Source organism: Plutella xylostella, chromosome 9, assembly GCF_932276165.1.
Source record: "Plutella xylostella chromosome 9, ilPluXylo3.1, whole genome shotgun sequence".
In the NCBI taxonomy this organism is placed as follows: Eukaryota; Metazoa; Arthropoda; class Insecta; order Lepidoptera; family Plutellidae; genus Plutella; species Plutella xylostella.
Genome location: NC_063989.1, coordinates 5,885,079 through 5,901,549, shown reverse-complemented (window position 1 = coordinate 5,901,549; position 16,471 = coordinate 5,885,079). Strand labels below are relative to the sequence as shown.

At 36.8% G+C, this 16,471-nt stretch overlaps 2 protein-coding genes across 2 annotated transcripts in view; one reads left to right on the top strand and one right to left on the bottom strand.

The window, feature by feature from the left end:
* LOC105383332 (angiotensin-converting enzyme) overlaps positions 1 to 16,471 on the top strand; it is an 83,549-nt gene that overhangs the window by 53,429 nt on the left and 13,649 nt on the right. The gene's annotated exons all lie outside the window — the stretch shown is intronic.
* On the bottom strand, positions 62 to 5,574 carry LOC105383302 (repetitive proline-rich cell wall protein 2). The gene is made up of 2 exons (XM_048622992.1): positions 5,439 to 5,574; positions 62 to 1,430 (listed from the first exon to the last, which is right to left on the bottom strand). The coding sequence occupies exons 1-2, from the start codon at positions 5,448 to 5,450 to the stop codon at positions 321 to 323; spliced, it is 1,122 nt and encodes a 373-aa protein (XP_048478949.1). The 5' UTR covers positions 5,451 to 5,574; the 3' UTR covers positions 62 to 320.

Genomic DNA, 16,471 nt, shown 5'->3' with positions numbered 1-16,471 from the left:
ATTCTCCTTCTCCTTCCTACTTTCGTGCAATAATAATAAAAATACCAATAATAATTTTTAAAATTAATTGTATTTATTTAATTTTATCACATTTAAAAAACTTAAAGCTAAGAGTTGGTAACCTTTTACATCACTAAGTACACGTACGCTCAACACATACATGACGATGACAATATTTATACATGATACATACATACATAGACATGCGAAATAAGATGGTTCAGTAGTTGCGCTTAGTCCCGGCCCAGGGCCTTCCTAGCTCAATATAAATAATGCTGATCTATAATGAACACTTGAGAATGATCTTAACCTATTTGGCCTCAGTGGCTGTAGTGGTTGCCGCCCAGACTGAGGTGGCTGTACTCCTGGGCGTAGTCGTGGCCGCCGTGGCCGTAGTGGTGGTCGTCGACCAGCACCGGCACCTTCACGGGGTAAGGCACGGGCTTCTCGACCGCCACCGGGTAGGGCTTCTCCACGTGCACGGGGTAGGGCCTGTCCACGGGCACCTTCACGGGGTACGGGACCGGCTTCTCCACCGCGTACGGAACGTGCTTGTACACGGGGTAGGGCTCTGGCACTGGGACCTTCACGGGGTAGGCGACGGGCTTCTCCACGTGCACGGGGTAGGGCCTGTCGACGGGCACGTGCACGGGCACGGCCACCGGCTTCTCAACTGGCACGGGGTAGGGGACGGGCTTCTCCACGGGGTAGGGGGCGGGCACGTGCACGGGGTACGGCCTGTCGACGGGCACCTTCACGGGGTAACCGACGTGCTTGTACACGGGGTAGGGCTGGGGAACGGGAACCTTGACTTCCACGGGGTATGGCACGTGCTTCTCGACGGGGTAGGGCTGCGGGACGGGCACCTTCACGGGGTACGGGACGTGCTTCTCCACGGGGTAGGGCTGGGGCACGAGCACCTTCACGGGGTAGGGCCTGTCGACGGGGACGTGCACGGGGTAGGGGACCTTCTTCTCTACTGGGTACGGAGCCGGGACGTGGACTGGGACCTTGACGTACTCCTTCACGTGAACTGGCACGTGTTTGACGACCTCATAGGGCTGCGGCACGGGCACCTTGACGGGGTAGGGGACATGCTTCTCGACCGGGTAGGGGATGTGCTTCTCGACGGGGTAGGGCACCGGGTATCCCTTGACCAGGGTGATGGTCTTGGTGACGTCGGTGTGTCCTCCCAGGATGGGCCCGTAGCTGGAGTGGGCGAGCGACGCCTCGTCAACGAAGTTATAGGCGCCGCCGAGGCTGTGGCCGGAGCCGAGGTAGCCCAGGTCTAAGCCGCTGATGCCGTAGCCGTAGCCGAGGTTCAGGAGACCACGTTTGTCCAACTTCTTGTCCAAGGGCTCCGCCTTCTTTTCTGTTGACTTCTTCTCGCTGGCAGCCACCGCTGCTACCAGCAAGAAAACTAAACAGACCTGTTGATAAGAAATGTACCATTTAGTAAAATGTAACCGTTTAATGTTTCTGAACACGATATGCAGCTAAAATAGTACGCTTGAATTAAGCCAAACCTAATAGATTCACAAAAAAAGGTTATGATTGATATATCGATCACTATCTAGGAAATGATTACTGCGTTTTTACTCTTTTATTTATGTACGAACGTAACCTAATTTCATTAGGTGTGAAGGAATAAATATCAAAACTAGTATTTCGTGTTTATTGGTTCTGCCACGAATATCTATACTCGTAATAATCTTATTTGGGTTTAGGATTCTGATAAATAGCGTAGGACGAATGTTACTCTGCAAATTACAGTCTTTCATAATTAAACTGAGTGGTTAACAGTGACAAAACAAGATCTTGGCCGACCGCTTTGCTAATCCAAGTCATCAATAATAACTTGTAAGTAGATCATTCAAAGCCTACTATTAAGTGTGTCAATAGAGAAGTAACGAGTAGTTGTAAGATAATTGGTGTATTGGTGTATCGCAAGTTTGCGGTACTACAAGGTAGTTAATATGCGCGGTATTGCTAACAGCGGCGGCGAGTCGGCGACCGATGGCAGCAGTTTATCAAAATTGCGCAAGCATCCGCGCCGCCGCCGCCGCCGCCGCCGCATGAGCAAAACACGAAATCTCATAGGACTGCCTACCACGCTTGAATTATACATCATTTGTGATTACATTACACAAAATACTGACTCAAATCGAACCGATTGCAATAATGGATGTAAGAAGGGTTCATAATCAATGCATTTCTGTGTTTATAATGCAATAGCCTAATTCTGGAATAAAACACATTTTAATTGACATACCTACTAAAAACCTAATTACACAAGTGTCTCCTTGATACGGTGATTCAGACAAACTTGTTTATCTCTTGGACAAGTTGACGCAAATACCTGAATAAGTAATGCATCTGTTACGTGGAGAAACGCGAATATTATTTAGATGTCGCTGGGTCAAGTTACAAGAATATTTTCGTAATAAGATCATTTATCGCCAATAAATTTGTGATATCCATGACTGCAACAGGCACAACAATATTCTCTACAATATGCATATGCACCCTAGGTGAGCATCGTGACTGCAGGAAAATGTCAGTTGACGCATTACAACAATAAAGTTCATTGCAAGTAGGAACTTTTAGTGATTTCTTAAGTACTACCTACAGGGACAAGTGGCAAGAACGAGAAAAACAGATGAGACGGACTGGATAGGTTCCGGACTGACGGCTTCCACGATCTAGCAACTACATGGGGGTCACTCTAACTGACGAAAATCTAAGTTTCGTAGCGATGCTCGGCGGGCCACGACTTTATCGCGTTGTATTACACGAGCCGATTGCAGACGGCTCTCGTACGGTAATCTTTTAGTATAGAGTAACCCTCCAAGCTCGATTTACGTAATCAACTCCTATAGCCCACGACCCTTTTGTCTCGAGTGTTCCCACAGATAAGCCTAATCATTGTATCATTTTACTTTTGTTTTACTACTGCGAATTCAGTAAAGTGGAGTTGCAACATTTGACTTTGACCTGTTAGAATCAAAAGAATAAGAGCGATGATATGCGATAACTTTAATGTCGTGTTTATGAACTTTTATCTGATTTATGATTATTTTTGACAACGATATTATACGCTTGTTTAAGTTAAATAAGTTTGCATGGTACACAATTAGATGGCATTTAAGAGGTGTGTTAGAATAACATACCAGACATGAAAAGTGAAAACGTGCGGTATTTAATAGACATTATAGGCAAGTTGGTGAAAATCGTGAATTAGTAATCCAGAAGCACTCGGAACGTAAACTTTTCTCATGACATCAGCCTCATTCTTTGCATTATATCATTATAGAACATCTACCTAGGGGACGTGAATTAACTTACAATGAGCTTGGCAAAGGGCTCTATTGAATTATGCTATAAACAAATAATAGTCTTAACATTTTTCATACTACAGATGTGGTTTATTTAAGCAGATACATAATAATGGGTACTAAATAAACTAATAATAGAAAGCTTATATTTAACTAAATGTATATAATTTACATGTTGGTGGCTTCTTCTGTCTAGTCTAAACAAATACTAATTTCAGGGGATAAAACCTGTAAGTACTAACTTTGACTTCTGAGGTTAAAGATCTGGCTGACTAACATTACGGTGTGAAGTAATACGTAGATGTTTTGTAATCACACCACGCCATGCAATAGTAGTCCTTTATTTTTTCCACAATTGTATCTTTTTTCTCTAAAATAAGGTTCACCTACTAGCACAGAATTATAAAAAACCGACTCCAAAAAACCACTAAAATGTAAGAAATAATTTAAGGTTTACACAAATTCTACTCGTATGAGACAGTACAAATATACCTAAGCAGGAACTGTTCTTTTTTGATGTTGGTGCGGTGACAAAGTAATCTGAAGAAATATGGCACCAACTTCAAAAAAGAACAGTTCCTGCTTAGGTATATTTGTACTGTCTCATACGAGTAGAATTTGTGTAAACCTTAAATTATTTCTTACATTTTAGTGGTTTTTTGGAGTCGGTTTTTTAATTTTTTTAATTATTATTTTATTTAATAGTTTTTAGTTTATTTGTAATAATTTTCAATCAAAAGTAAGGTGCAAATGATACCAAAATGTCCTACTAATCAATACGAATCATTCAAGCCTAAACACGAAGTAGTTGCTATATACCGTTGAGGAGTTCCCCTGACTGCCTTCCGTTTCCATCATCAGATCAGCTCAAGGTCACCATCATATTTTTTTGTTATAAGAACTATATTTACGTTCTTAATTTCATTAGAATCGGTTAATATGTGCCCAAAATGGAAATTCATACCCTGTTTTTACCCCTTTACCCACCCTTGGGGGTGAGATAAAATTCTGAAAAAAAAATGGGACCACCTGGGAGCTCAACCCAATACAACAAAAAAAGAATTTTCAAAATCGGTTCATAAACGGCGGAGTAATCGGTGAACATACATAAAAAAAAATATAAAAAAAAAAAAAAAGATCCCGACGAATTGAGAACCTCCTCCTTTTTTTGAAGTCGGTTAATAAATAGAAGGTCTACTTATAACAGCTACGATAAACAAGTTACTAATTCAATTTGCGTTCCTTACACAACTTGCCCGATGGGTTGAGTTTATCGGAAAAGTGCGTGTTTTTCTCCGATCCTTTGACGGATTTGTTGAGGCTTTTCCTAGACTGGTCGTTTAACTAGTTTACGACTAATTACGGGCGCCTTTTACGGCAATAAAGGTGTGCGACAGGATTCCTAATCATTTGCGTTTCGTAATCGGGAAGAATATTTGTTAGCAGAGCGAGTAATATGAGTAGCTAGTAATAGCGTAGTATTTTTTGTTTTTTTTTTAGATTTATATTTTATTCTCTATAGCCAGTTAAACGAGATTGAGATAAGAAGGAAACTGTTTTGTGCCGTAATCTTTGGTTGTATGTGGTCTATGCCACACGCATGATATAGGTTCTCGGATTTCATGCATAAAAGACTGGATTTCTTTGAACTTTGAGTTTGTTTTAAGTAGTTCCGCAGCATAGAAAAGCTCTTGAAAATATCTAGTCAGATAAATATATTTGATTTCTATTTAGCAGATTCTATTAGTATTTTAAAGCATTAGTCTATCAGCTTTTGCAAATTTTCAAGTTATTACTATTTGAACCTTTACTATTGAATTCAATGAAATACTATTAAGTAGATAATTATAATTTCACACCTAATGTTAATTATGTGATATCGATCACAGCGAAAACGCACAAGTGTAGACTTCAAAAAAGTGTGTCACGTTGTGAAGAACACCGTAATAATGTGAACGATCGTTATTGCAATTTAACACTGTATTACTTCACTATTCAAATACTGTAACACTGATCCGAAAACACTTTTTTGAAGTCATCACTTGCACTGTTTCACTTAGGTATCACGCTCACTATTTGTCTTCTGTAGTTGGCATCACTCACCGTTTTTTTCATTATGCCTCTTGAACGGTGGTCGAAGTCGGGAACCGAACTGGATGCCTTCTGAGTGGCGTTGTGTGTTTTTATAGGTGGATATTTGGAGGCACTTTCGCTATTGGCCCCCCTGCACTATGGACGCGAGAAAAACGGCGCGGGCGCAGGCGACGCCGCGCGAGTCCTTGTATTCAACCAATCAGAGCCGGGAGACGCACGCGTCGCGAGAACGTTCTTTATTCAAAATTATAAATCTTATTTATTTTTTATCATGTGTGGTGAATGATAGAGTTTATTGAATTGCTCGAAAACATTTGTTTACTTATTTAATGGAAATTAATTAATTTACTACAATTTTATACGAAGATTTTAATTGAAGTGTCGGTGCAATTCTCCAATATTTAACAAGTAATAATTAAATTTAGTAATATCCTGCCTTAAAGTTTCTGAACTATAATTAAAATTTTACTATTTACGGATTTGATACCGTTTCATAATGCGTAATATGCGTATGTTTTGAAATATGATAGAACTAGCATGTTTCATTTAGTTACAAGGAGTTTCATTTATGGTTATATTAAAGTTATGAGGAAAATCTTAAAGCTTTTGTAAACATACACTTATAACTTTTAACTGAAAAAAACTAAAAACAATAACTTTGTATAATAAATAACATAAACGAAATAACACATTCAGGAAATATAATTAGTGCTTTTAGTTTTTACTGACCACATCCGTAGTCTGTAACTAAATCCATTGAGGCGGTCTGAAGTCCTTGTAAAGTTCGATATAATCTGCGCGCCATTCGCTGCACACGGAACTGAAACGGGAAATTGTAAATACTAAATAAAAAATACTGTTTCATTAATAAATCTTTTGTACTTTAACTCATGTTAGGGCTTAAATCAAAGGTAAACAAATGAATTTTCTGTTTTTTTATGAGAGTGTTGGTGCCTTCAGGTTCACCGTATTTTTATGCAAAGGTCAGGTCTAGAGTTTTTTCAGTGATCAATAAAAATCCGGGTCGGCCGCTTTAAATTAAACTTTTCAGTCACATAGGCTATACTCGTATGCATAAAAATATAACTTAGTCCATTTTTGTAAGACACGATGAAACTATTGCGAGCTAGTTATATACAAATACTAAGGAACTCAATGCTTCATGTCACTGCGTCTTATTGGTGTGGAGCTTTTATTTTACACGATGATATTGACGACCGAATGGCGCAGTGGTTAGTGACCCTGACTACTGAGCCGATGGTCCCGGGTTCGATTCCCGGCTGGGGCAGATATTTGTTTAAACACAGATATTTGTTCTCGGGTCTTGGATGTGCCCGTAAAATGGCAATAGGCCCGCCCCCTATTACATTGGGACTAACATACACTCTGGCGAAAAGTGGGTGCAGCAATGCACCTCTGCCTACCCCGCAAGGGAGTACATTAGTACAAGGCGTGAGTGCGTGTTTTTTGTGTGTGTGTTTTTATTGTTTTTGAACTGGTTACCTTACTAGCTTTTTCTTATCTTTCTATTGCACGGACATTCCATATATGTAGTTCGTATCTATCTATATCAAATATCGTTGTTCTTACGATATTATCCCACAGCCTTACAACCTTATGACGGTCTGAAAGTAAAAAATCACACACACATGCATTTAATTATTAAGTAAAGTATATAGTATAATATGAAATTAAATTAGTTAGGATAAAGCCGTAGAATGGACATTTAATTTAAAACGTTTCACGTGCAATCGGCTTCCTATTGCGCAAATAATGCAAAACTGGAAAATCGATAGTAAACTAGAACGGATCTGACAAACGAGACAGTATCCGTCATATATTATGTATCTCTATTTATCCTACCACGCAACGTGATTTATCAAGTACCATCATAGATACCATCTTAAATATTATACAAAAATACCCAAGCTACAAGGGGTACAAAGGGGTTTGTGGGGTCATCCATCATCACGACCCATTTATTTATTTATTTATACTTTTTTTGCAAAAGTAGATGTACAATCAGATGGACTTAATCCTAAGAGCATTCTCTACCAGTCAACCTGCAGGAGGTTCAGGAGCAGGAAGTAGGGAAGTGCAAAAAATAATAAATTTATACTTAACTAATAAGAATTATTAACCCATCACGTCCCCACTGCAAATGTAGCACTGTATTATGTAGAGATATGTGTTTCTATCGAATGAATTCACTAACTACTCGACTGATCTAATAACTATTTATGTATTAGCATGTTTCATGACCGTTTAGTAATATACATATTATTTTGCTACAGGTTTCCAGGAAATCCGGGATACTTTTTAGGGATGCTAGTATGAAATAGTAATTTTTAAGGTACTTTTAGAACCTGAAAAAGTAAAGGTACTTTATATACAATGAATCCGGATGTACCGGTAACAGGTTTCGGAACGCAGCGGCCTTGAACTCACGTTTTGTATAATCGATTATCGTTGCGTTGAAAGAGGCATAAGTATAGTGTTGCATGAGTCAGGTGCCTAAAGGGCTTCATCAACTCACAATACAAAGGTAGAATTGAATTATTTAAAATTAATTTTATTGCAACATATTTAAAAAAAAAGCTTATTCTATTCTATTCTGGTAGCGGGCGAAGTTCCTGTACGTGGCTCTCTCGAGTGGAACCTTTGTAAGTATCCCCTTGATTTCAGCTCAGCCAGCCTAGCTCCCGAGTAAACTGGAGTAGCAAGCCTAGGTGTTGCAATAGCTGAGATAGGCGCTCTGTTGGCCCAAGAATAGATAATCTTGTTTCTGTAGTAGGTGGACAAGCTAACAGAATATGTTCAACTGTCTCATCTACTTCCTTACAAAAGCTTATATTTAAGCGGGTTTTACATTTCACAGACCTTTGATAAAAAAATACATGCAATAATTTCGGTAATTAAAATAAAACTAGTACATAACACCCAACCTAAGTGAAGTCATAAAATATCCATATCAAATAACGTAACACAACTTTCAATAACCGAAGACTGTTCATTACGTGTACTTACTTAAAATCGTACAAGGTTAGCCGACCGACTCTTGAACTTGACTATTTTGTAACGTTTTATACCTACCACTTGTACCATCCGACCACCTTTCTAATCGAGTCGAATTATAGTTAGGATTTGATAAGGGCAATTAATCAAACGATAGATGCGTAGGTAATCTATAGTAATGTTAATTACACTCACGGGCAATGAAAAAGTTCCACTCTCAAAATACCGGCACCAAAAGGACCCATTTTTTTTATTTGATAATATCCTGATGCACTATTAAATGTACTTCAAAGTAGCAGAAGGCGAAGGCTAGCTATCCTTTTCCGTTTAGGAGGAATTTGGTGATTTGCTCACTGGAACGGTCGTATATATGCTCGTGAGTGTATTATGCATTTACACTAGGCCCATTTCTGTACAGGACACGCTCAGCATTATGAGTACCTTCTTTACCACAAAAATCCCTTTTTAACAATGTCAGTACTTTTTTCTTTAGCTTTTTGACTGGATAAATAATTCTTTGACTTTGAAATCAAACACCAAATCCGTTAAATTGGGTTACTACATCAATAATTCATTATGAAGATACAAGAAAAAACCGGCCAAGTGCGAGTCGGGCTCGCGCACAAAGGGTTCCGTAGCAGCAAAATTACAGTTAAATCAACCTATCTCAAAAACTATAAGAGATACTTTGATCAAACCAAAAATCGTTGAAAGAGTTAATTAGCATGCATCACCTCTATTTTTTTTAGAATTTTATACCCCGTAGTTATAAAAATAGAGGGGGGGGGGACATACTTTTTACGACTTTGAGAGCTGATATCTCAAAAACCGTTCACTTTAAGAAAAATGTTTTTTAGAAAACTTTATATCATTTTAAAAGACCTTTCCATTGATACCCCACACGGGTATGTACATCGAAAAAAAAAATTTCATCCCTCAGTTACATGTATGGGGGGCCCCACCCCCAATTCTTTTTTTTACTATTTAGTGTCATAGTTTTGTAGCGGTTCATACAACACATATTCCCATCAAATTTCATCACTGTAGTACTTATAGTTTCCGAGTAAATCGGCTGTGACAGACGGACAGACGGACAGACGGACAGACGGACATGACGAAACTATAAGGGTTCCTTTTTTGCCATTTTGGCTACGGAACCCTAAAAACAAACATTATAATGTGAATGAATAATAAAAACAGTCTGAAATGAAAAACCTTGAATATAATAAACAAAGGCAAATAATTGCTTTAGAAATTACGTAGAGCCTGAGAAATGTTGTAAAAGTAAATCTCTGCGCGACAATTTTTCGGCAAGGTCACTCGCATCGCACCTGCATGTGATGCAACCTTTGTTATTATACAGGTACTTAAATATATACAGGGTTTAAAGAAGAGTGTAGTACCCATGTCCCTTATTGACTTAATATAATGATTGTTTAGGGTGCTTCAGGGGGTCATACTGAACAAATTTTAAAAATTAAGAGTTATCACTCAATCACGAGATTAAATACCTATTTTTTTAAGAAAATGCAAATTTTCAAGTCAGGTATTCATAAAAATGTGTTAATTGAACCCCTGGGTTTAGACACATTATACCTTTTTTAATCACCCTTAAATATATATAATCTTTAATTAAGCACCATGTAAGGTCGTGGCTCATTCGGGTAAGCGCCAGAGCGGTGGTAGCTCAGTCGGGTAAGCGCCCGCTTCTCACGCCAGAGATACGGGTTCGAATCCCGGCGCTGACATGTACCAATAAGTTCTTTGAATTTACGTACAATGTACACCATCGCTCTTACGGTGAAGAATAACATCGTGAGGAAACCTGCATATCTAGATTTAGCACATCTAGATATGTGAACCCACCAACCCGCTGTGGACCAGCGTGGTGGGTAATGGTCCAAGCTTAGGAAGGCAGTTTAGACCTTTGTGATATGCACAAAGCTTTCACTCGAGAGAGCCAGGAGCAGGTACTTACATCCCATAGAGAAAAGAATATATTATTCGGTTTAATTAAGTGCTAAATTGTAATTTTCAATCATCGGAACATGAAATTTCCTTGATATTAGCTACCAAATTTAAAAGAAAAAACTTAATAAGATAATTTAATAAATTGGTGCAATCATTTTAAAGTTCGAGGTTTCATTTTGAAGAAGATTCAATGTGAAATCTCTTTTTTGCAACTGCGATAATAAATTGAAGGCTTTATGATTATTTCTTGATTTCTTATGAAAATGTTACGTATTTTTCCTTATACGAGAGTAATTCACATCTGCCATTTTGATGACCTAGAAACCAGATAACATAAAATTGAATTTAATATGAAGACCTATTGAATCTTATCAATATTTGGTGTTTTAATTTAATTAAAACTGTAAATCTGTTACGGGTGAACCTCCTTTACCATAATAACATAGGAATGATTCAAAAAGTTCTTTTAACTAATCATTTCAACGTTTTGGGCTACAGTTCACTTTTTCTTCAGCCTATAGCAGTCTACAGCTAGACGTATACCTCTCCCAAAGTACGCCAATGGATGCAACCCATAGGTTTTCGCATCCAAATATTAGTAGCCACCTTTGCAAGTCGTCACCCGCACCTAGCCGGAGGGCGCCCTACACACTCGAGAACACATTTCGTTTACCCCATCGGCTATCGGTTCTTCGACAGATGTGATGTGAAAAATATATTACTAATTCCTCGGTCGGATAATTATTACAACAACATGTATGATATTTCTAAAACTAGTATTTAAGCTTACTTTTACTAGCATTTCGTAAAGATAGTTTAAGCATATTATAATGTTTAAACATACTTCTTTAAGATATTTGTCCCGTATTTTTTTGTAAGTATAGGCACATTGAGTTGGTTTTAAGTGTATGGCAACACCGCAATAATGAGGATCGTGCGTGCGGCTTGCAACACCAAATGCGTTGTTCTCAGAGAATTGCAACTATTGTAATTACACTCGTGAAAATGTTGTCATACATTTATATGCTGATGTTTTATATTAGGTCAGCGACGACAGCGACAGAAAGTACAGTCTTCAGAAAAAATCACTTTAAAACCAAATTATTATGCTTTATTTATGTATATTAAATAAAGTCATAGTTAAACATCATATTAAGAGTAATGAAAATTTCTGTTTCTTCTTAAGAACTTGTAATAGTTAACTTAAGAAGGAATAGTGTGTATGGTGTATTAGTACGTTTTCCCGTCGTACATTTTCTGTACCAATTAACGCTTTTTTTACTAATTCTGAGAATTTAGGAATTTTTTTTTCAATTTGTACTGTACAAAGTACAGATTTGAAGTTCTCATAACAAATAAATTATATAAATTTACAACATTTCATCTTTCACGAGTTCACGACACAACCCTCAGGCTAGAGCACAATCAGTACATAGGTTAGGCATTTCGTATTTATGTCACAACATCTTTGTCATAAGTACAAAGATACAGAAAAGAGAGGAAAGGTGAGAACTTACATCCTTTATATGGGGTGAAATTTCATTAGTGAGCGTCTCGAAGGCAAGTCACTGTACCTGAAATATTTACCTACTGAGCATCTGTAATAATTAACTTACGGATATTTAAGAGCCAAAATTTTCCATATTGGGTACCTGGCAGGTCACCAGGAAATGCTAAATCGTACCAGTATTATACAGTGCATTCAAATACTTCTTAACTAACATCTTTTTGCTATTATTCATAAGTATAAAATTAAAACAGTACCTAAAGAATAATCTTTGTTTAAGTTTAAACTTGATGTAGAGTTATTTTTTATTCTAAAATGGACTACATTTTAGTTTTTTATTCTGGCCATCTGTCGTAAAAACTTACTGCTTATAAAAATATAATATAATAGATACCTACTTAATTTCTACCACACACTAACAATAATTATGAATTTGTGTAGTGTAATGTATTATGTAGAATTGGGAATACCTACGGAGAAACTACACAAACTTTTGTGTAAATCGTTCATTACAACCCCGCCCCCCCCTCCCCCTACTGTTTAAAAACGGCTACGCGGTTAAATAATATTATGGCAAGAGAACTTGATCCATGCAACTTTCAAACCACAAAAATGACATTCGAATCACAGACACACGTCAAATTTAAAAACGTGTAATAATATATCTTTCTTGTAATTAGTGCAAGGTAAAATATGAAAAGTTTAAACATATTGTATTCAGGATGCTCCTCTTAAATAAAAAGGCTTTAGAAAATACTATGATTCAACTTTTGCAAATTCACGAAAAAAACTTATTTGGAAATGACACATAGCCTGTATCTGGTAGTGTAGTAGTATCTGGACGAGACAATCGAACATTTAGGTAGGTCGATGACTGGTAGAATTGATAGATGTGATACTTGTTTGGAAAGGCTTATCTCCAGCCATATGTAATCATTTTCATAATGCGATCGCTTATAAACATTAAATTTGTACTTAATGACTTAACACAAAAAATGTACGAGTATGAGGCAAGTATTTATTCGTAAGTAGGTTTCATAACAATTCGATACTTACCGAGACATCGGATATTTGCACCTATTTCAGTAAACTGTGCCAACCGCCTGTCAACATGACCTGCCAGTAACAATATTATTTAATCTTCTTACTTCACACTCGAGCGTAACGACGCAAAAACTGGCCCAGCCAATTACCGGCTCCTTTTACTACGATTAGGATCTAGATTTTATAACGAACGTTGATTATCGTAGTGTATCGGACGTCCTCTGGGTCAGTGACGCTTCGAGAAGTACAACTTAGATATGCATTGTGGGCTTGAATAAGCCGATTTATTTTTGTATTGAAATAGTCGTTTTAATGTAGTTTTGTTAAGTTTCTGCAAGTCCATGATGAGTTAGATCTGTACATACCTAAATTTTAATGTATTTATTGCATAGAACATAGGTTTATAATTAAACTTGTTACATAAAAGTGGCTTTATTTTCTAACAGAAACAGTAAATACAACCTCAATGTTACAATGTTAGATAGTAGTATAAAGTTCAGAAGCTGTGCTAATCTTCACAGATTGATTGGAGATAGTAAACCTCATACTTATGATTGTAAGTTTTAACGTCTGCTTATACAATTTTTCACTTCAAGTTCGTATTACGAAGTAGAAATTAATTAAAATATTGATATCTTTATGCCACACAAGGCCTTCATTGGCGAGTAAGTAATTCATGAATTTTAAATGAACTAGAAATTCTACTTACAAATATATTCTTAAAGGTATGTAAGTACTTCTACAGCAAGAAGTGGCTTAGTCAACCTACTTCAGCCTCATCACTGGACAGTGCCATGTTACCATACTATCGTATCTTAAGTGTAGTGTTGTAAATAGGGTCTATCACGTACACTCAACACAATTAATAAATCATTTGTCGCGACTGTCCAACTTATCAAACTGTCAACAACAAAGTAAAACGGTCCGATTTAATCTACAGATGTGTATCTAGAATTTGTTCTCAACGGATACCGGACTATCGCAATATCCGGCAAATGTCCTTCACTGCGGCACTTTTACTAGTGAACAACTTGTAGTTAGCAACTGGTCTGGAAATAGGCCGCCTGATGTGTCACTTGCCCTTAATGACATTGGGTGTTGACTCGTTACTTGGAGGTAATCACTTGTGCATCTACGAGTATCTTCATAATAAGAGGTACTTACAAATAGAGAAGATTATTAGGTCGATTAGTTCGGTTAATAAAATAGTTTTATGGATGAGACAATGTTATGTTACACGGTATAGCAAAACCAAAGCTTCACATGTCGACAATGCCCAATGTATGACCTACGAAGAAATCTGTAAAGAAGTACTTATCTATATTATTCCGAGTAGGTATTGAATAGTCCCTACTATTAGTTACTTTAAACATAAAATTCACCATTAACTGACCAAGATCACCTTGTTGCTCTAAAAGTTTTGCAACTGCAAGTTATTTGAAGTAGCCATTTCCTTCCAGCTAAACTTGGCTGGCATTAGGAGCCGGTGCCAATGTCACCTTGTCACTATTCGTTTTGCAACGAAAAGGTATTTTATAATGTGCTGTTTCCTCGCGAGGGATCCTGCTTGCTCAAGCTGGTTGCGTACGCTCGGTCACAGGTGATGGTAATTAGTGGCCGGTGCCACTGTTGTGGTCAACCTTACCCACCTATGATTGGAGATTTATAATTTTTGTATCTTACTTACGGGAATATAAACAAAAGTTCTCGACTTTTCCATAGGCTATTCAACTACATTTCATTAGATTGTTATGTAGCCTGTGGTGTGTTTTACTTAGTATACAATAAAACATATTCTACACTCGTAGTACATAGTTGGTAGATATAACATTTCTGACGTCAATATGTACGTTTTAAACAAATTGTTTAGATGTAAATATCAAGACAATTATAAAAGAATGTTACTTAACATTAATGGTGCGAAAAATACTATTATAGTAATGAGCTAATGAGTTCTAATGCGGATACATTGATATAGTCACCTTGGTAATCCTTCTAAGGATATAGATTGTTGTGTTTAGATAATTTAATTGATTTAATTGTCATATTTAATATTTTACGAAGATTTTGAATGTTCACGATCTCTATGTGACATTGAAAACTATCGATTAAAATCATTTTCAAATAAAATTCACTTCCACCAGATTTTATTCTATCAGCTTTTCGGTTCCGGAGACCCAAAGAATAAATTGATTTAATTGTCATATTTAATATTTTCGAAGATTTTTAATGTTCACGATCTATATGTGACATTGAAAACTATCGATTAAAATCATTTTCAAACAAAATTCACTTCCACCAGATTTTATTCTATCAGCTTTTCGGTTCCGGAGACCCAAAGTGTACAACTAAACAAATTTATGAGTAGATAAGTAGGTAGATAAAACGTCAGTAGATAAAAGTCAAACTCTATAGGTAAAACAAAAAGTTACTCAGCGTTATTAATTTAGTAACTGCACTGCACGTTGTTAGTTTTTGGATACGGCGACTGAACACTCCGCATATAATTATTATATATCCAAATTCAAATGGGCCAGGTCTCACAAACTCCATTACTTGTAACTTAATTGAGCTTTTCACCGTATTTCCTTTTTTAAATGAAAATTACTTAAATATATATGACAAAAACAAAGAGTATATATAATATGTCGCAGGGAGAGAGGCGGTTCGCCCTTCAAAGGAGTCCGGCTGTAGTTCCGGCAACGAGCACGCCACGTTCAGCTACTAAGGACACCCTGTAGATGTGGCTGTTTATATACGGGATGATATACAGGGTAGTAAAAAAGGGTAAGCCGAAACGGGGTGACACAAAGAATCATTCTAAACAACTTTGTACTTTTGTTTTCCCAAATGAAATCATTACTTTATTTGTCACGATACCAAACTTAAATACGTTTGTAGGTATATTTTTGATTAACCCTAGAGATTATAATGACAATCATTTTAAACATATACTATACTGTTGTAGTAAGTATCATGGGTATGAGTGATGAGCTCTGTTTCCCTCTCCACTCTAAACTTTTACACAATTTTCGTATCTTTTAAATCCGGTTATGGAAATTCACGTTGGCTAATACAGTTATATTTTAAAAAATTCAAGGTTGACTACGGTCAAGGTAGGCCATTATTAAATTAACATAATTTACGTATATTTTAATTACTCAGAAGATTTTTGTGCCCAAAAGTGATTCGAGAAAAGTTGTATTTAAGTTTATTTTTTTTATTTTTATGTAAACAGTAGTCCTTTAAGTTGGGTTTAAAATAAAATCAGGAACATTGATTTATTTCATAGCTCCTTGTGATTATATGATAAGGAGCTAAACATGACATGTTCTACATACTTAACTGTAACTATTTGTATCCAAAACATACTGACATTACGATTACATTATTTGCTATTAAATGTCTTGATTAGTTAGCAGCAATTACAGAAATATGTTGTTAATTCTAATACTTAATTCCTACATAACTAATGCATTCTCTTAGTGGAAAATAACTATTTTAG